The 20,716-nt window shown below is 40.2% G+C and overlaps 1 protein-coding gene across 4 annotated transcripts; it reads right to left on the bottom strand.

The window, feature by feature from the left end:
- Positions 1-1,064: 1,064 nt before the first annotated feature.
- On the bottom strand, positions 1,065-20,638 carry araf (A-Raf proto-oncogene, serine/threonine kinase). 4 transcript variants are annotated; one of them, XR_014600555.1, is made up of 17 exons: positions 20,600-20,638; positions 18,313-18,526; positions 16,578-16,681; positions 15,127-15,229; positions 13,482-13,645; positions 11,996-12,094; positions 11,588-11,732; positions 11,422-11,449; positions 11,167-11,297; positions 10,738-10,940; positions 9,634-9,810; positions 8,929-8,975; positions 8,492-8,610; positions 7,587-7,718; positions 6,712-6,846; positions 5,846-6,374; positions 1,065-5,797 (listed from the first exon to the last, which is right to left on the bottom strand). XR_014600555.1 is itself a non-coding variant. In XM_084054004.1 (16 exons), exons 2-16 carry the CDS (start codon positions 18,421-18,423, stop codon positions 6,234-6,236), a joined length of 1,839 nt encoding a protein of 612 aa, XP_083910130.1. In that variant the 5' UTR covers positions 18,424-18,526; positions 20,600-20,638; the 3' UTR covers positions 1,065-6,233. The 4 variants fall into 4 exon arrangements, 3 of the variants coding, with proteins under 3 accessions (XP_083910130.1, XP_083910131.1, XP_083910132.1); XM_084054004.1 differs by having other exon boundaries at positions 1,065-6,374; XM_084054005.1 differs by having other exon boundaries at positions 1,065-6,374; positions 11,170-11,297.
- Positions 20,639-20,716: the final 78 nt, after the last annotated feature.

The raw sequence follows: 20,716 nt of genomic DNA, 5'->3' as shown, positions 1-20,716 counted from the left end.
GTTATTTCCTGACGTGGTGTAAAGTAACTAAGTACATTTACTCTTTATTTGACAGCTTTAGTTACTAGTTACTTTGTACATTTTTATTATTACAAAACATACGGCCATTTGAAAATAGCTGATCTACAAGCTCACAATGCCTTGCATTGCACCCATAAAGATTTGTATACATTTTAGACATTTGAAAACTTGTGCAATGGGACTTTCTACATATTGAGTACTTTTACTTTTGGTACTTTAAGTATATTTTGATGCCAATACTTTTGTACTTTTACCCAAATAGATTTTGATTACCGGACTTTTACTTGCAACAGTAAAAGTAAAAAGTAAAACATGAGAGTGCTTTTCCCACTACACCACTGATGCTTAGTTTGAAGCTCCGTTTCAGATAAGGTTCTCAGGACCTACAGTCCTGCTCAGGACGTGGTACTAACCTTGAGTTCTAGGAACCCAGAACTACTTTCAAACGTTTTCCAAAAAAATAGCAGATCTATGCTTGTCGATCAATTATAGTTGTGTGTTGTTTTTTAACGACATACGTACCTACCCAGGGGTGGTTCTACTTACAATGGAAACCCATCACAGATTCTGGAAAGTTTCCAGTCATGGATGGTTGTTGTGGGTTACCCTCTGTTGTCAGAGTCATAATATAACCTGTGGTAGTAGACATTTCCTGTTTTACACCTACTTCCCCGCTCATGTGTGACTATGCTAATAGCACGAAGTCTGACGGTCAGGTTCATGGGTCAAAATAGCCACTCAAGTCTTCTCTGAACATTTTTTATATACGTACCCTTCAATATTTCAGTTTTCTGTTGTCTATACATGTTGGCAAAAATAACTAAATAAAGAAACTGGACGTATTTCATAAGTAATCCACGGTTTTATTTATAGAATAAAATCCTGCATCAATATTTTAAGACAAAAAAAAAAAAAAAAACTAAAAAAATACTAAGATTTCCTTTACATTTTAAAATAATTTTGTTCTTTTTTTAAACCGTCACACAAAAAAATAGAAACAAGTACAATTTTTGTCATTTAAAAAAAAATGTAACTGTACACAGCAGAATATACCATTTATTGCAAACTTTAACACCCCTGATACCTCGGAAAACTATAAACACAATTATTGCAATTCACCTAGAGAGATATGCCAAAAAGGGAAAAAAAGACAAAGGAAAAAAAAACACCCTTCTCCGATACAGCTCTCTCGCTTTCATTTTCCTCTCTGAAATAGCTGTAACTCTGTTTTTAACACCCCCATAATGTCCGCTGAAAGCACCCAGAGACAGCAGCAGTGTAAAGCTTAATGTATACTTCGATACAGAATGGTGTTGCTAGCAACAGTCATGTGATGAAGCATAAATTAGGCTTCAGTGGTCATTTCTCTGTGACATAATGTCATTATTGCCGTCTGTCCCAGAAGGACATCTCCATCCCTACAAGGTGATCCCAGTAAGCATGACACTTATCCCACTCCTCTTCCTGTTATTAAGACACCAGATAAAAATGTCCTCTTTGGGGGATACAGAGGTAACGTATTCAACTGTGCTGTAGTCTAGACAGCTGTACACGATCAAAAAAATAAATAAAGCAGGGAAATTATCAGCTATGGTGAATCTCCTTCAGATCTTGCACTCAGTGAGATCATGAGAAAACCCAAAGTCTAGCGTAAAGTTTTAAAATACAGCTAATCTTGCAACATGGATTTTAGATTTTTAAATTACATTCTGCCAATTGTAATGAGTCATTACAAAGATTTTTTTTTTTTGCTACTCAGATACTTCTCATCTACCCTTATACATCATTAGAACAGACTAAGTTTTACTTTCTTGCATTGCATTTTGAACTGCGCAGTACAAAGCCACTGTAGCGAAATGCTGAGCTTAACTACCACACTGAAACTAAGTTTAATATCTAGTACTTAGTGCCCAAGATGATGTTGAACGAAGCAAAACCAAATGCCTCTGCGAGACAGGAAGAAAATCATTAAGAGGTGCAAGACTGAGCCAGTACCATGCCTCAGAGAATATTCTTGTAAGAGTGAGAGCCCAAACCATTACTTTAATGCTGCAAAGAGTGTGAACTCTCTCGGTAAACGTTTAGTCTGCCTCAAAAGATCCACGATTACAGACAAAGACGATCTGGGGGGGAAAGAAGTATACATCAATAAATAAGAATGAACAGAGTCACTAACCCAATGCTTCTCCACAAACAAACACCCAGCGGGGCAGGAAGTTAACGCTCCCCAATCCTCCGGGCCACGGCGGCATATGGGATCCACGAAGTCCCCAGCCATTCTAACTAGTTTGGTAGCAAAACATTATTAGAACCCCAAACATAACTGCTGGTTAGCTGCAAAAGTGGCTGACCAAGTAGAAAACAAAGCCATAACCAGCCAGTCTAAATGTAGAATCTGGTTGGTGGCTTGTGTTAATTACCCACCCCGCATTCAAGCCATACCCAAAATCCATAACCCACTGACAAAACTGGAATGAGTAAAACAATGAGGGTACCCAGCCCCTATATTCAAAAACATTAAAAACATCTAGGTTAAAACACCTGGATCTGCTGCGTAGACAGAAGCTGTCAGTTCTATTTTGTTCAGTAACCACTGACCCTTGATTAGGTTCTGCACCAGTTAATCATCAAATCGCATCAATTACAGTATAAACAAGAAAAAAAGATAGCGCCCTCTAATGTCGAGCCGCAGCCCCGGTGCACACACCATCAAGCATACAGTACAACCTTCACAGTCACTGTTCAATTCACAAACGCCCAAATCCTGTCCTAATAAATGTGTGCCTTTTTGACTGGATTGCAAGTCAAAACAGCCAAACTTGTTCCCAAGACTGATACTTTAAGGAGAACATGTAAAAGGAGAATAGGTGATTTTGTGTGCATCTAGTGTAAAGACGGATCCATTTTGTAAGCTAAAACCATTTTGCCGCTAAAATTAGGGCCTCATTCAAATTCTGTCTTCAGCAATGTGGGAACCAAAATCGTTGCTCACTCTCCTCTCAGTAACTGCCACCTGTACTGGGCAGTTCTTGTGTCACTCAGTACAAAACCAGGACGAACGGACTGGGTGAGAGAAGTTTAAAAAAATAATACAAACATATGGCTTGTATTTGTTTTCAACAGTCTTGATGAGTCCTTGATTTCCGTCAAGCACACCGTAACCATACACAAAAACTTCCATACCGTTTGGAAGTTCACACATTAAACTGAGAACATGGACATTCAACTACAGGGTATGGTCAAAACAAAGAAAACCAAACGACTGTTAATGTTGCTTTTCCATGACATCGAGCCATCCAACAGTGCAGAAAAAAGTTATGCATTACAAAGTATTGCATCAAACTAGACTGTGGATCCCATATTAACCCCCCCCCCCCCATTTAAAAATAAAATAAAAATCACAATCAACAACCCTTATTTACATGCATTTGGCTGGGGATCATTTCACACACTGGCATTAATCCATTACAGGGACAATTTGAATAACTAATGATTCAATATGATCACTAAAATTCCATCATTTCAATTTTAGAAAAAGACTACATGCCTCCACACAACTTAAGACGTCTTGAATTACAAACTTCAGATAATGATATTTACCTGGATTTTTAATGATTCTATTTCTTCCTAATAGGGATAGTCTTCCTAGGATCTAGGAATCTAGTCATCATCTAGGACCTAGAAGATAACGCCCCTAATGTCAAGGCATAGGTTGTTAGTCATCCAGTTGTTTGAGGACTACAGTGGCCTCTGCAATGTCTGTGTCATTGCACGTCAGCAGTCAACTATTGCAATAACCCTGCCTTATGACTGTCAAACTGGGCCAGAGTATGGCCATTTTCCACACCAGTGTCTCTTGGTTCCCTTTATTCTGACCACATCCTGTAGTTGAGTAAGGCAGCGCGTCATCAACTTCTAGTAAAACCTCACACATTGTCTGTGTCAAAATGGTTTACATGCATTGCACACTGCTCATTGCATCAGAATATAGTATACACCTGAGCACTGCACATTGCCCGTGGTAATGAGATCGATCATGTCGAGTGTCTTAATGACATTGCTCCTGATCTTGTAAATATCGGAATGACAAAAAAAAATCTGTGTGTGTGAACTGATGTCTCTTCCTCGAGACAATAATCTAACCTCCGTGAGTGTCAATAGACAAAACAGTAGCTTCTGATATGTGTTAACATTTAAGCCAAACACCACTTTCAACAGTGAAAAGAGGGAGTATTTAAACAGTATGGGCCTGTGACTGGAAGGTTGAATTCACAACTGGAAGGTTGAATTCACAACTGGCGTGGGTTAACCTGGATGGGAAGGCGAAACACACCTCCCTCAACAACCTAAGGTTGAGGCGCCATTGGGCAAGGCACTACATCTCTAACTGCTGCAGTGGAGCTACTCAGTGGCCCAACAGGTGGCTGTGATGGGCAGCTCCCAGGTATGAATGTTATGCAACTGAATGTGAAGCATGGCATTGATAAAAAAAAACATCAGACGGCAGAATCAATCTTCTTCCCGGAATAAGGGGAGTGAGGAGGGGGGGGGGTCTATGCATGTAGATGTGATAGCTTGTCCATGGCGTAATGGTAGAAGAAAGTTGTGTGTGTGAGCACTGAGAATATTCTATTAAGACTTAGGGGCCACAGACTTTCATGAGACGACCTGTAATTAAATATGTGTGTGTGTGTGTGTGTGTGTGTGTGTGTGTGTGAGAGGGGGGGGTTAAAAAAACCCACTGCAGTGAAGTTCCACTGTGCAGGTGTCCGAGGCATACAAAAAGAAAGGGGAAAATAAATCACCGTTGTATAGCAGCAATACAACTAAATGTTTTGATTCAAAGACTGCATCTTACTACAGTTTAAGTCCTCATGATGTTAAATGACAATAACTTAAAAAAGAAAAGAAAAAAAAAAGAGGAAAAAAATGCGAGCAAAAGTCTCTTGTCAGCATTTCTTGTCAATCTTGAAGCTCGCGGTAACATTCTATAAAGAGTAACCTGTGGAAAGAAGCCTTGAGAAATCCATTGCCAGGTATCTGTTGGAATGTGGGGCACCTCTGAGCATGAGCAGGATGTAGAGCATTATGGGTGCCAAGGTGTAAGCGGTTCGGATGGGTCCAGAGAGTGAGAACAGTAGGGTTTCTGTACAGTTTGTATGTTAATTACGCATTACAACTCCAACTACTACAGTGGAGCAAAAGATATAATGTTCACGAGTGATTTAGTTTCGCTTCAGTCTTGAAACTCTTAGAACAAGCAAAAAGCATAATCTGCCAATCGGGTGAGATCATTTCATTTGAACCCCTAAGCAACTTTTTAACTATTGTAATGAGGCTGTGTGTATGTATGTCATTCTGTCCACAATGACTCAATACCTTTTATCATAATCAAGTTAGATCACGCCACAGCCACAAATCTTCATATGTTACACCTCTAAGTATCTGACATTTGGTGCAATTTGGTGGTCAAAGATCAAGGTCGGCGATGTGCCACACATCTCAAATAGGCCCACGTCTAGATTTCACTCGTTTTATTTATTCCAATGTAGGTGACCTGTTTCTGTAGTTTAACAATATCTGCTATGAGGGCAGTTTATATCCACTTGTCTCCACGTTGTTTCACTCAATTCAAAACGTCTTAAAAGAAATGTGGAACTAACTGGACTTTGATGTCTTTAAACAAGGCAACCGATGGGTGTGAAGTTGAGCCACAGTTTTGGCATTTTCAGCACCCTCTGGTGGGCAAATGTGCAGATAGTGACATGTATACATACTGTATACACTTAGAGGGTCATTACAATAGTTTCACCTTTGTTGCCACCCCCCAAAATAATGAATTAAAAAATGAAAATAAATCAAGACTGAATGCAAGACTAAAAAACCTTGTTAAAACGGGGCAATTCTGCATGTGTGCATGTTTTTTTTTTTGTGCTCCATCAGACAGCAGTGTTTTCTGCTGGAGTGCTCCAGCAACCGCACAAGGGCTTTGTCTGCAGGAGTGGTGGGATGGGAATGAGCAAGTCAGCTAGACCGCTAGGACAGTCCCATTGCTCTCTGTCTGTGTGCCGGGGGGGGGCATACTGCAGCACTGGGCATGGGCGGCGGGGGGAGCTCAGAGGGTTATCAGCCTGGTGGTGGAGAGGGGTGCTCAGAGGGGCATCGACGTGGTGGGTGGTATATATGCATGGTTGGCAGGTGGAGGTTGGAGCTCAGAGGGGCATGAGTCGGGTGGTGTGAAACAGGAGAGGGTTGAGGTCCTCTGCGTGGACGGCCCGGTGCAGGGAGGGCTCCGAGGCACTCCGTTCGATTTTTGGCAACAGGTCCTGGACCTGTTCAATGGCTACCAAGATCTAGAGAGAGAATGATTGAGGCAAACATTTTTTTATATCGATGAAAGGCTCAGCGTGAAGGATTTGCTTCATGCAGTACTTTGTTTAGGAGTTTATTTCATAACCCATTTCTACAAATACACCAATGTACTGAAAATTGGGACCAGGTGAAGGCTAGAATCTTTAATTAATTATGTATTAGTTCATTTCACATAATAATGGACGACATACTTTAGATCAAAATGAGGAGAGTTTGAAGGACATTTTTGTACGGTATATTGACTACTGCAACACATTGACAAGTATACCACATTTGTTGTGGGTATGCCTTCGGTTTCTGCATTAGTGCCACCCTCACCTGTGGAAACAGGGGTCTCTCGTCACGTTTGAACTTCAGGCAGTCGATGATGAGCCTTTTCATCGATTTGGGTGAGGTACTATACAGCTTACTAAGATCTGGAGACAAGTAGCCCCGGCCAACCATGAAGATGATCTGAAATTAAACGTGTGTCCAACATACAGTACAAGAGTGGATACAGTTGCAGTATATGATCATTTCTATGGGTAGTGCCAATGACAATCATTCCCATTCCAACTCCTTCTTAGCAACCCTCTTCTGCCTCAGTGCCTCGACAACTCATCAATAATTCAACAGCTTGTCTAATGTTCAACCTTCCTAAATTCTCCCGTGCACCCTTCTCTGACAAATAACATCAAATTCAAATCCCTGGTACTTCTATATAAAGGTATAAAGACTTTTTGGGGCTGAAAGTTCTACTAGCGTGGACCAATTCTACTATAGTTTGGCCTATTAGGGATGGGGCAGGTACAGGTTTATACATATATATTCTCCTCAAATCAATGGGATTTAGGTTCAAAATCTCTGCAAATATATATAAGGATAAATAAATCTGCCCTTTAAACAAAATAAACTGGCAATGTGGCATAGTCAACCTGTTCTACTTTGAAGCTGAAAAGAGAAAAACACTGCCATCAAACACTACTAGAGAGTGAGACGTGCTACTTCAAGATAGATTGAAGCGCAAAAATGTCAGTATGTTCTTTTTTTTGGCTTTTGGCTGACAGAGGGAATGACACAGTAAACTGGCTGGCCAGCCGGGAGCCGAACTCAGTCACATTGACTATAATAGCTCCTCTCCCCCCATTAGCATACATGATAAAGGCTCCTTTGGAATTTGAGTTCTGTTATGTAACCTTGATCAACTTTCTGACCTGGTCTCTGTTGTTGATGTTGGAGTAAGGCAGGGTCCCAGACATCAGCTCAAACAGCACTACTCCATAGCCATACACATCAGACTGAAAAGTATAGGGGTTAGTATCCTGCATCCGGATCACCTCGGGAGCCTGAAATGCACAAATACCATCAAATCAGTTGACAAGCTTTTACATGAGAATTTTTGTCCAGACAAAAAAAGAATTCTTCACCCCCAAAATGACATTTATTTCCTTTAAACACTTGAACCCCAGCATCCATATTCTGGGGGGAACATTTGTCAAAAGTAGCAGATCTACAAGCTCACCATGCTTTGCATGGCGACGGGTTGTGAGCTTGTAGAGCGGCTATATTCGGCGGAGAGATTTGGGGTAGATCAAAAAAAGAGCGCATCAAGTACAGTGCAACTCCGGTTTGTGTGGTTTTCAACCCTTTTCACGTCAAGGACCCCCCCAAATTGACACATATTAGCCCACGGACCCCCATTTGAAAAGATATGCCAGGGACTCAACCATTTTGATTTCTTGGGGGTCCAAATCTACACTGTATCATCATCATTAGTGTTCATTTAACTCTGAGAGTGTACAAATGGAACCAAATGGACCCGTTAGTGCACTCTCAGAGTTACAGACACATAAGAGTCAATTTGGTTCCTAACTATTACTTTGGCTGGGGACCCCCTGGAACCCCCTCAAGGACCACTGGTGGCCCCCGGACCACTGGTTGAGAACCACTGCTATAGATGGTCTAAGGGGTTAAAGTGAGTGCAACAGTAGAATAAGTTTCAATTGCCTTATTAACAACTGAGTTGACATTAGGCAACCTATAATGAAGAGTGCAGGTTTTCCTAAAAAGGTGATGGTCAATATATCTCACATTGGTATCAAAGATTTTAAACTCTCACCATCCAGAGAATAGATCCACTTGGCTGTTCTACTTGCTGTGAGCCACTCCATCGAGATTTTACAGTAGCCAAACCAAAGTCACCTATCTTCACCGTCCAGCCCTCATGGAGAAAGATGTCTAGCAGCAGTGCTAAGGAAATGTATTCTCCAGAAATTTCCAATAAAAGTTAATGACAATAAAAAGCATTCTTACAGGAAGCTAATGCATATTTTATCAAATATAAGTGATGGCACGACTAACAGACTTGAGCAGGATTTTATTATATAAAAAAGATAAGGGAACTGCAAAAAGGGGCGGGGGGGGGGGGAAGAAAAAGACTAAACACTCCCAATGTCTCCAAAAATGTAGCTACTGTACTTATGCTTATACAAATGTAGGTACTGTACTAATTTATTAAGGTCAATGTTAACAAATTAATTCTGGAAAAAAGGATACTGTTCGATTTCAGATCTCGATGAATTATGTTCTTGGCATGAAGATAGCTGTAAGGGAAACAAATGGAGCCACAGCGACAGATTAGATGAACAAAATTATGAAGTTAAAAGTGAAATGCTGCTAGTCTTAAACCTTGTTACATCACTTGCATTTGCTTACGTGACTAGCTGGAATTGGTACTGGCATTAAGATAGGTCTGACTGAGTATTCTTAATTTCTGTATGTGAACCTGAGCTGATTAAACTAGGGATGTTAACAATTAATCGATTAATCGAATTAATCGATTAAGAAATTATCCGATTAAATCAAACAATTAACAATTAATTGAAAAAATAAAAAAAAATATATATATTTTTTTTTAAATGTTCAGAACCCAAGATATGATGATTTGAAGATTTTCTGATCCATTCACTTCTTGTTTAACTTACTGAAAAAGGCTGTATCTCGGCTCCTAAGCACTTTTTTTTAGGTTTTTTTTTTCAATCTGAAATTAAGATTCTCAGATTTAAAAAAAACGCCTCTTATCAGTTAACCGGTTAATCGGTTGATAAGGTTATCAATTATCAATTAATTAATTGATCGATAATTTGCATCCCTAGATTAAACAGCACCTCAGTTTTACCAAAGTGACAATTAAAATGTATAGTGCATGTTTAGTATTCTTGTGAACTGAAACCGCATCTTAAAGTGTAGTGTAGGACTTACTCCATGCCTTGTGCCGTCTGGCGGGCCACATCAATACGGCGCATGGTTTCAAACTTGGTCTCGCTGACGTGCAGATGGCGGTACAGGCTACTGCCCTCGCACCACTGGGTGATGATGGCAAAGTTGGGCTTTGTCATGAAGCCCATGAACAGCAGAATGTTGACATGGCGCGTCTTCCTGTGGCGGAGGGTTGTGAGTGGTTTGAGTTGGGTTTGTGGAAAGAGGGTTATTTGCAATGTTAGTAACATTGCAAGTAATAATAATCCCATTGCTGAAAATACTTGGAAAATGCACCTGAGGGGGCTGTTAAATAACATACAGTTTCTAAAACAAAGAATACAGTTCTCGAGAGAAATAACTGATATATTGGCTTGCATCTAACCCTCCTGCGCGTGAGTGTGTGCGGCCGCACGCATGCACACACACACACACACACATATGGAGAGAGAGAAATAGAAGTGCGCTATGTGGCGCACACACAGACATGCGTGAAACGCCACACTCGCCACTGCACCGGCCGATCGAAAGAATGTCCACAGTGCATGGTTTTCACCTTGTTAAAAAGTTAAGCTGAGCGCGTGTTTGAACAACATTCATTCGTCGTTCAAACCTCTTCCCCAACTGCGCCATGGTATTACTATTTACTTCGGGTTACCATATATTCAGCCCCTCAAACCGGGACCCTAAAATAAAGGTGCACGCTCGTCGTGCATGTGCACGCCCATTAATGCACGTCCATGCACATGTAAACGCACCATAGGTGTTAAGGACTGATTGACAAACATTAGCCTCAGTGTTGAATTCAGACACACAATGCATTTGTTTTCTGATTGGTTAGGTGAGTTTCTTTACATGAAAAGAACATGATAAACGTCTATGCAACCACTGAAAACAACAATTATTTTTGGCAAAAACGGGACATATTAGTGTTTTAGAAGTATTTGTCGAGACTCTGCCCCCAGTTTCAAAACGGCACATATTCGCCAAAAAGCAGCACATTCGCATGCCTGCTGCATAACAATTCAGAATCAGAAGATATAGCCGGCAGGCAGAGTTTACAATAATATTAAGATAGTGGGGGCAAAAAGGCAGCGGGCAACTCACCGTAAGACCTGCATTTCATTTTTGAAGGCTTGCAGCTGCTCGGGTGTGGGGTCAGTCACCTTGAGGATCTTGATGGCCACATCTCCATGCCACTTGCCTTTGAAGACGGTTCCAAAGGAGCCAGCGCCTATCCTCTTCTGAATGGTGACCTCTCGCGAGTGGACCTCCCAGTAGTAGCTTGAGTCTCTGTAACCACCGCGGTGCTGTAACGCAGACACACACCTATGTTGATCGTCACTCTCAAATCATCTATTCTGTTTGGGCAAGGTGAGAGGCCCTTTATTTTGGCCACAACATCTTTCTTTTTTCCTCTTTATTTTACTATGATTTGTTAGTTTTTTTTTCTCTTTGTAAAGCACTTTTAACACATGTCTTATTATTAGATTTTATTATTAGTATAATCAATGGCAAGCTTGTCCTACGACGTACCACCTTCTTTTTGTCGTCAGATGAGGAGGATTTCCGTTCCTTGTGTTCTGAGGGGGATTTAGGTGGTCTCCTGCCTGGGGAGCCTAGGGAGGATGGAGGGCTGGTGGAGGGTTTCGGTGAGGGCTCTGGACCTGTGGGAGTAAAAGGTAGTGGAACAAAATGAGAAAATAATAATATGTGTATATTACAAGCATTTCAAAAGGAGCACTATGAGAGAAGGATGCATTGTAGGATTTAAGTTAAATGATTGCATACCTATCGTATTGTTGAGTTTTAGTGCTTCCTGGGGGTAGAAAAGAAATGCAGAGAAAAATACTTTTAAGTTTTGCTGGACTTCCACTGTGCTTGCATCATACATTTAAGCAATTTAAGCAAAGTTACGTTGATAAAGTGCAGTCATGTTATGTTTTTGCCAACAGACCTCTATGATGCTAACACCAGCAGGGCCCACAGTGCTGATCATATGAACGTTAGGCGTGGAGGTCGAGCGATGCCTCTGTAGGGACTGGCACTCTCCGCCTGGCATGGGGAAACGGAAGGCTGAGGTCGGGGACAGGAGTCCCATCCTGAGGGTACACAAGACTCAATTAGATCAAAGTGATTTTCTGTGCATCTTATCCTGCACCACGAGGGCCAGGTTTTCAATCCAACCGAACATGACATACACTGGCTGATTTTCACAAATGTGCACGTCTTCATCCACAAGGGGAGGGAGAAGCTTGATTTTAACATAATTGGTGCATTTCAAAGTCAACCTCAAAGAGACTAGGAGTATGCTGCTGTCTTATAGAATATGAATCACATAGTTCAGTGTTGAACAGGAGCTTACCCAGCAGGATCTGGGGTTAAGGCTATGTCACTCTGCATGGGATTATCTTGCAATTGAATGGATATCTGGGGGTACTCATCTTGACAGGCGAGGGCCATCCTGATCACAACACACATACGACACACATATGAGAAGGGAAAGGTGGACAATGTGACACAAGTACATGGCATGACAGACCTGATAAGACAAGGGTCAAATGAGGATGGGAAGTGGCCCCCAGCCCCCGGACCAATGAAAGGAATTTTTAGACTGACCGTTTTGTCTGCTATACCAGCCACTTTTTTCAGAGTTTCTGGTACACTGAAATTGTGATCTACGATTATTAGGGATATCTAGAACAGTGTTTGTATGCATGTCCCCAAATGTTTCTGTGTCCATTGGTAATTGTGTTCATCCATCTACCCATGGCTAATCTCGTAAACAAAATACACAGATCAGCGCCAAATGTCTTGTGCACGGAAGTCAATACCATAATATAATATTTTTATTTTGTTAGTATTTTTTTTGTTTGGATCTTTCACATTTTGTGAATTCATAAACTCAGATCCACCGTCGCTCCATATTTTGGCAAGACTGACATCATCAATAGAACAGAGAACCACACGAAAAACTCTTAAGACTCTTGTTGTGGAAATATGTACACTTGGGAGTGTTAGTTATCAGCTGCGTGACAAGTGACAACGTATTTATACAAATTTTACATTGCAGTGCACATGCCCTGCTTTGTACACACAACTGCATCATAGCTGTAGCACAACAAACGCCAGTTGTGAACAAAGCCAAATGTTTTATTACAGAATCCAAATAATAAAAAATCTGCCTTTCTAGAATGTTTTTCCACTGCCTTGTTGGGGTGGCACTGGCTCAGGAGGTAGAGTTGGCAATCTTGGAATCTGAAGGTTCCTGGTTCAATGCCCAGCTCCTTCTGGCTTGGTGTCAAAGTATCCTTGAGAAAGACACCGAACCCCTAACTGTATACCCCTGTACCTTGTATAAAAGGTGCAAATACACCATTTACCATTTTTGTCTCTTCATCAGCTACAGTTTGAGGAAAGTCTTTTAGTTTTTTGGTTAAAAGCAAAAGTGAAACTAAACTGGGGTTCAGAATAACTTGACTGGGGACCTTAACGTGCTTGTTATTATAATAAGACAGACTTTGTGGGGGCTAGCAGCATTCGATACATACGTTGGATAAATCCAACAGGATAAGGTTAACGTTAATATCACTGGACGGAGTAGGGTGGTTTTGCTGTTCTAGGAGGACTACAAATGGGGTGGCCGTAGCCAAATGGGTAGAGGCCGCCTGGGAATTAGAGGCCGCCTGGGAATCAGAATGTCCCCGGTTCACGTCCCAGCCCCGGTGTCCCTGAGCAAGACACTTAACCCCTACTGATGGTTTAAATGCAGATACCACATTTCACTGTATATGCAAACATGATTAATTTGATTAGCAGACTCAATAGAGTGAATTACAGCACAAACTCACTGTTTATGATATTTTGTCATGGTGTCCATGTCTACGCAGACAGTGGGCACCTTGCTGCTGCAGTGCTGGTGAAACTTGTAGCCACATGTCTGACATCTGAAGCCGTTAAACAGGAACTTGTGGCAGAAGTCACAGTAGGCCAGTTTGAAGAAGGTTTTCCGTACCTGTGCAGATGAATAAGGTCACTATGTACCCTTGTTGAACTAAAACATTTACTATAACAATAATGATATGCTGTACTGCCGCCGTTACTGTATTTTGCAACTGACCCTTTTCACAGCAAACATTTTCCCAGAAAACACTGGTGAAGTTAATATTAATTGTGGGACTTTTACTTAGGTATCAAGAGCCCCTCTCCGAGTGATTATAAACACAACCCGTCTCAAGAAATGGCAAAACCTCCATGAAATTGGCCTTAGTGCATTGGAGGGAGATCCGGGTGGTAAAACCACTGCTTCCAGCACTGCACACTACAGTGGCTTGAGCGAGGGAGCTAGGCTAGGTAGATTACTGAGTGGGCGGGTCTAGTGTTCAGAATTGTGTCTTTGTTTGGCGTTGGCAGGTCTTGCAGACGCCAAGTTCTTAAGGAACAATTTTCTTTTCGTTTTGTTCGTTTGGAGTATGCTGCGGCCTTTACCGTGTCAACATGGACAGATAAAGGTAATTTCTTGCTGCCGCACAAAACACTTGAATGAAACACACCCACAATTAATGTTATTACCTTCAGTTGCATTTACGCATCAAATGTCTGCTGTAAAAATAGTTTATTGTGGAAACTTCACATCATTAGTCATTCACAAGCTCACTATAATAAAGTAAACATAAATTAATAATCATAGAAACCAACTTGATTTTTATTTTCTAAATTCCTGGAAACACACATTGTCGAGGAACAGCAATTTCAATTTTCCAGTGAGGCAATTGTGAATGATCAATTATGATGCATCAGATTACACAATTTGCTAAATGGACATAGAGGGTTGCATAATTCTTGATCAAATGAATTAAGATCACTGCTTTCTTACACAATTGTTTGTTTTTTCAATAAAAAACATTTATTGCACTTTTAGATGTGAGTAACAAATAAGATACCTGCTCTCTAGACACGGTTTTAAACTGATAACATAACTCAAAGGGCTTGACTTAACACAGTTTAGCTTAAATTTCTTTTCCTCTTATTGTATAGCAATGATTCACTTAAATGCTGCTGAGCATGAAAAAACAAAAAATCAAGAAGAATTCAAAGTTACAATATTTGAAATAAACATGGCAGGTTTCTTATCCAAGAAACACCAGCCTATCGTCATTTTGAGAATTAAGCCTTGATTTATGTTTAATTGTACTACTTGTCGCACGCAAGAAATAGCAGATCTACAAGCTCACAATGCGCTGCCTGCAACACATTGTGAACTTGTTGATCTGCTCATTTAGGCATCCGGCACCGCCATATGACCGTTTTGCACTAACATGAGATGTGCACATTTTTAACCAATATATGGGTGGATTTGTAATTATGATATTATTAAATGAGGCATTCACATATTCAGCTAATCAAAATGCAACTATTTGTATAATTGTTTTTGGATCATTTGTAAAGTTGGCTTAAAATCTTCACAATGGAAACAGAGCTTTTGGTGCTACTTACAAAATTATGCATAGTGAGAGGGACATCATCCAGGATCTCAACCAGAAGCTCTTCTCCTACAAAAGGGGTGATGTCAGTATTCCAATCCGTCAGTCTCTTCCGACTGTGAACAAAACAAAAGCCACCAAAAAGTGAGCACAGGTGTCCCATAAGAGTTAGAAATTAACCCATTCAAACCGGGAACGCATCTAGTGTAACCACTTAAACCATTGTTTTATACTTTGGCCATTCAAAAATAGCAGATATACAAGCTCATATAGTGCCGTGCTATGAGCTTGTAGATCTGCTAATGTTTTTTTTATGAGCTTGTAGATCTATTTTTTTCTGTTAGGATTTAGAAGACATTTGTAGAATCCCCAGAAGCAAAGATTTGAGTTACAAATGATTTTTCAAAAAATAGCAGATCTACAAGCTTGTAGCGCGGCACAGAGAGTGCACAGACAGAGACAGCCGCTCTACCTCCTGAGCCACTGTCCATTGATTATTTGTTGTGGACTTAATTTAACCTTCAGTGCTTGTATGTGCAGTATAGTGCAGAAAGTCTAAATATAAAGTGAGCACTATATATTGTATGCATAATGTAGCAAAACATCAAAAATAAATTAACAAAATGTACGGCAAGCACTATTAAAGAATTACAACTAGAACAGCCAACATACATATTTGCTCATGTCTTTACATTCTTTTTAGTCTAATAATACAGCATAACAACACCAATACATTGCTTTAATTAAGTTTCTTGGCCAGAAACACAAGCAAATTTACTTGGTCTGGTTTTGGCCAGTGATAATATCTCCACCAGTAAAAGAAAAAGACTGTCTCACTAGCCGAGCTATGGGTACTGTATGACTGACATCATGAGTCACTCACTACGTAAAAATGTAGGGCATCGAGACAAATAGTAAAAGGGGTGTTTAATTATTATTTCATGCTACAACACACAGTAGGTGACTCAATCTCCTATAATTTTACTTTCTCTACTGGCTGGCCAGTTCAATCACTGTGATTGTATAGAATGACCTGTGTGTGCGTGTGCGTGTGTGTGTGTGTGTGTGTGTGTGTGTGTGTGTGTGTGTGTGTGTGTGTGTGTGTGTGTGTGTGTGTGCGTGTGTGTGTGTGTGTGTGTGTGTGCGTGTGTGTGTGTGCGTGTGTGTATGTGTGTGTGCATGTATTTGGGGGGCCACATATACCACTAGGCCTGAAAGAAATTGTAGGGGAAACACAAACACACAAAGGCTGCGCACCACATTTTCTGTAGTCAACTCAATGAACTGTATTGTATGATATTTAGAAAGAAGCTCAGATGAATACCCAGCCAAGTGACTCAACACAATTGCTTGCAGCATCCAATCTAACTTCAATGTAGGCGATGTGGAATGCAACCTACTGCCCCTATATGCAGTGGGAGAGCATTCAAATGACAATGATGCAAACTCATCAGCAAGTCTTACCCGTCTAGGAGGCGATACACAGCACAGCAGTCCTGATTTAGGCCTCTCACTTTTAGAGCTTTATCGAGACTCTCATACACAGTCTGTCCTGCGCGAACATTCAGCTGGGGAATGGAGAGACAATATTTGAACAACTGTGACTTTGAGACAACATTTGGTGGCTAACTACATGAAGATAGGAGAAAGTAGTGCATGCATTAAGAATTCTGATTAATAGGCGCTTGGTACAAAACATACAAGACAATATGATCTTAACGTGGGGGTGGCAACCAAAATTCCAAGTAGGAACTGAATCCAAAATAGTATCTGGGGGTTGGTCACAATTATTACATAATCGCAATTATTTGAAATAATCACACTTATTTGTATAAGCGTCACAATCATTTCCATGTTGATTTTTAAAAATATATTTTCTAACATTTTCAAAAATAGTGGAAATAGCAGATTTACAAGCTTAAAACATGTTGCGTTTTGAAAGTATAAAGTTTTTAAATATAGTATAATGTAAAACGTTCTGTCAGACAGAACCCTTGTATCTCCATATTTCAACTTTTTAAATGTTTCCATAAATGAATGCCCTGCTTCATCATATAAGAGTGTCTCACGAAAGTAGTGAAAATAGCAGATCTACAAGCTCGCGTTGTGAGCTCCTGTGTAGCATGCATGGCTTTTCACTACAAATGCAGTTATTGATCTGTAGCACTCTTCGGTTTTCGCTTTGGTCAGCTTTCCCTTTATTACCAACTAGAAAGCCGTATCATGACTAGACCCAACAATATGTTGCCCTCTCTTAGACTGCATCACATTAACTGCACACTCTTTCAGATCGACTCACTCATTATTCTAACCACCATTCATGGTCTTGAAAGGTGCAGTCACCACTAAGAGCTAAAACAATTTTCCCTTAAATTGGCACCGGGTGAAAAAAATGGGTTACAAAAATTGTGGGATAAAAAAAAAAAAAAAAAAAAAAATTTCCCTTATCCTGCTATAAATGACTATGGTGCGCATACATACAAGTATGTGTGAGCAATTATTGATGTAACATTAGTTTACAAGGACAATTGTGTTGTTTGGTTAATATATTTATGTACCATATTGGAAAATAAATAGTGGCTCAATAAGAGCCGAAATCGATGAAATCCTAACAATACAATACCAATCTCTACTTATGAACAACACAGAATTCACGAACACAATAGATCACTGTTGGGTTGGCGGCTAACAGTTCAATATCAACTGACCTTCATGAGGCGCAACAGAATAAGAGCTATTTGTAAAGAGTGCAAAAGTGCTACATCATGGCTCAGTTTAACTGAAAATGAAAGCTGCATAATTAATGGAATGATGAAAACAGACACCATCTGGGAAGCACATCACCAACTGCATATTTTGCTTTTAGACACTGCTGAGCTGCGAGTTATAGCCAGTTAGAACAATGACATTTACTATGTCTAAGTAAATATATACTAAGTGTTAGTAAAAATTAAGGTGATAAGAACAGCAAACCTAGTGCATTCACATTTACTACTCAAGATGCCTATAATAACGAACATAACAGCCAAAAAGATTGAGCAGGCAAAAATATTCTCCACATTGCTCCATTACTTCTACCTTTATACAAATATATGTTAGAGATCTTTGGTTGTTAACCAAACAGTAAGATAATTCCAGTAGACGAATAAACCTGATCCTGATCAAAATCCAACTTTGCAAAGCCTAGCCAGACCCTTACCACAGTCTTCTGTTTGTTAGGGAGGTAGGCTCGGATGGTGCCCCCACCTCTGGGCACATCCTCTGGACTGGTCTCTCCCGAGGAGGAGCACGAAGAGGAGGTGGAGGACATGTTGAGGGCAGGAGGCGATGAGGGGGAAGGCAGCACTAAGACGTCAACCGCAGAAGATCTTCATGCACCAGGGCCTTAAGAGAAATAGTCCTTTACCTAGAACCTAACAGCACAGAGTTCAGTTGGATGTTAGATGGTTTGGAAATGTATCATAAGCTGACTGGTGCTACACTTAAAAACAAAAAGGTTCTGAACTCTGGTCCTCAGAACCCAGGACACAGCATCGTATGATTATCGTTTGATTTTTTTAATCTTAAACCATATTAAATGTATACACTTAATGAAAATGAAAACATGGGAATGTTTTACTATGCACATGGCAATACAAATAATTTGTTTGTTATGTTATTTTAACTTTTTGTTTTGCAACAGTAACTTTTACCTTTATAACAGCCTACCTGTATAGTATCAGGGTGGAACTATCACAATTTAAAAAATAAAATTAAAAAAGAATTGTTTTAAGTCCAAGCTTTATCAGTCAGAGTATAGTTTTCAAATAGTCCTATAGTCCTTCAAATATAAGTACATTTACTTGACGTAAAACACTGACAGTTAATCAAACATCAACTGATGCACATGATCGTATCAAAGAGTCGGTGCATCTGTATGAGTAACGATGTAGCTGGCATGTACACGTCGAATAGTTGCACTTCTTGAGCAAACAAAACAAACACTGGCACACAAATCAAAAGTACTGCCAGGCGGCAATTAATGTTAGAATTCAATTCAGCCCTTTGAAAAAAAAAAAGTGTAATATGCAAACTAACTCGTATGCTGCTTGCGCTGGTTAGCTGTAGCTTAGCATGGGATTTGACTGCTTAGCAATATGACATTTCGAAATTTTGGAGGCCATGTTTGAGTATTCCAGTGAGAAGACTTCTGCTAATAGTTACACAGATAGTTTAATGGAGTGCCACTGTGCCACCAGGTTGGCTACGGTGCACTGTTATTATCATAAAGTGTTGCAATTACTGTCTGGCGTTTGTCAAACTCTATAATGAAGATGTTGCTCGCTGGGTAACATGTATGCAGAGTACAGTAGGGGATTAACTAGCTAGCTCTGTGGCTAGCTGGCTAGCCAGAGCTTGAAAGCTAAAGCCCTAGAATAAACATACGGAGGATAGACCAGTGACGTCAAAAACAATCGTAAAACGTGTGTGAAGCACTGTTGCCATGTCCGCTTATTATTAAGCGACGTTGTGCTCGTTTTTGTGGTAATAAGTAAGTTGCATGTTAAATGTTGGTGGTATTGCGGTTTAATGGGCTTGTTCCTAATATAAAGTGTAGTTGCTTATTTGGGCTTGTTTCCTAAAGTTCCCAATCTGGGAACCCATCGCCAAATACAAAGGAAAAACAGCGCCCTCTGTTTTTTACTCTTAGAATCTGTTCTTGAGAAATTAGTGGTTCTCAAACATTTTCATGGCAAGGACTCTCAGATTGATGTATTTGTTCGAAGACACCCCCCCCCCCTCTTCTTAACATATGTTGTGCCAGCGACCCCCTTACCAGATTTGAGTTATGTTTCAAAAACATTCCCAAATTACTAGATTATTTTTTCTTTTATAGGAAAATAGCAGATGTACAAGCTCGTTGTGAGCTTGTAGATCGGCGTTTAAAAGAAATTAGCCATAGCCTGATCGCTTCTTTAGGGCTTGTTTTCATATACCTAGTTGCTTATTTCGCTCGCAAAATTTGGCAACACTGGTGTAGCCTTTAGCTTCATGACGTGCCGATATTTACATTAATGTTTAAAGTAAACTTTATAACATAGCCCCATCAACAAGCATGACGAAAACAAAACATATTCTAAAAATAAAACTTTTTCAGGACAAATGTGTAATTTTCTTTCCTTATTGTTACTGCGACGGGCTCCATTCATTTTAAAGACTTCCGGCTTAATGCTTAGTTGTGACGTCATTGACGAATCCTTGGAAACTTCGTCCTATGCTAATGCTACGCTAGTAGCCAGCTCTCATTAGCCAACTTGAGGGGTTGACCAATGCGTCAGTTTGTTTGCCACTTGTAATGTCTGTTGTTTACAGTCGCAATAATGACTTGGCTAGAATGGGAAAAAACACTACAGCAAATCGGACAATACCGATTACAAATACATGATGCAAAACCAACCACCAATGAGCTTTTTAACAGTGTTTATCTATTAAGATAAAGCCCTTACCTGGAGCAGCCATCTTGAATTCTCTCAATCTGAAGTCAGATCTGTCAAGAATTTCTGGGAAAGCGGAAAAGCTCAGTGATGCACGTCCCTCATTGGATTATTTCCACGGCTAGAGCC

This window comes from Gymnoscopelus microlampas, assembly GCF_963454915.1.
Source record: "Gymnoscopelus microlampas genome assembly, chromosome: 4".
Classification (NCBI taxonomy): Eukaryota; Metazoa; Chordata; class Actinopteri; order Myctophiformes; family Myctophidae; genus Gymnoscopelus; species Gymnoscopelus microlampas.
Note: the sequence above shows the minus strand (reverse complement) of the source record. Positions and strands in the feature narration are given on the sequence as shown.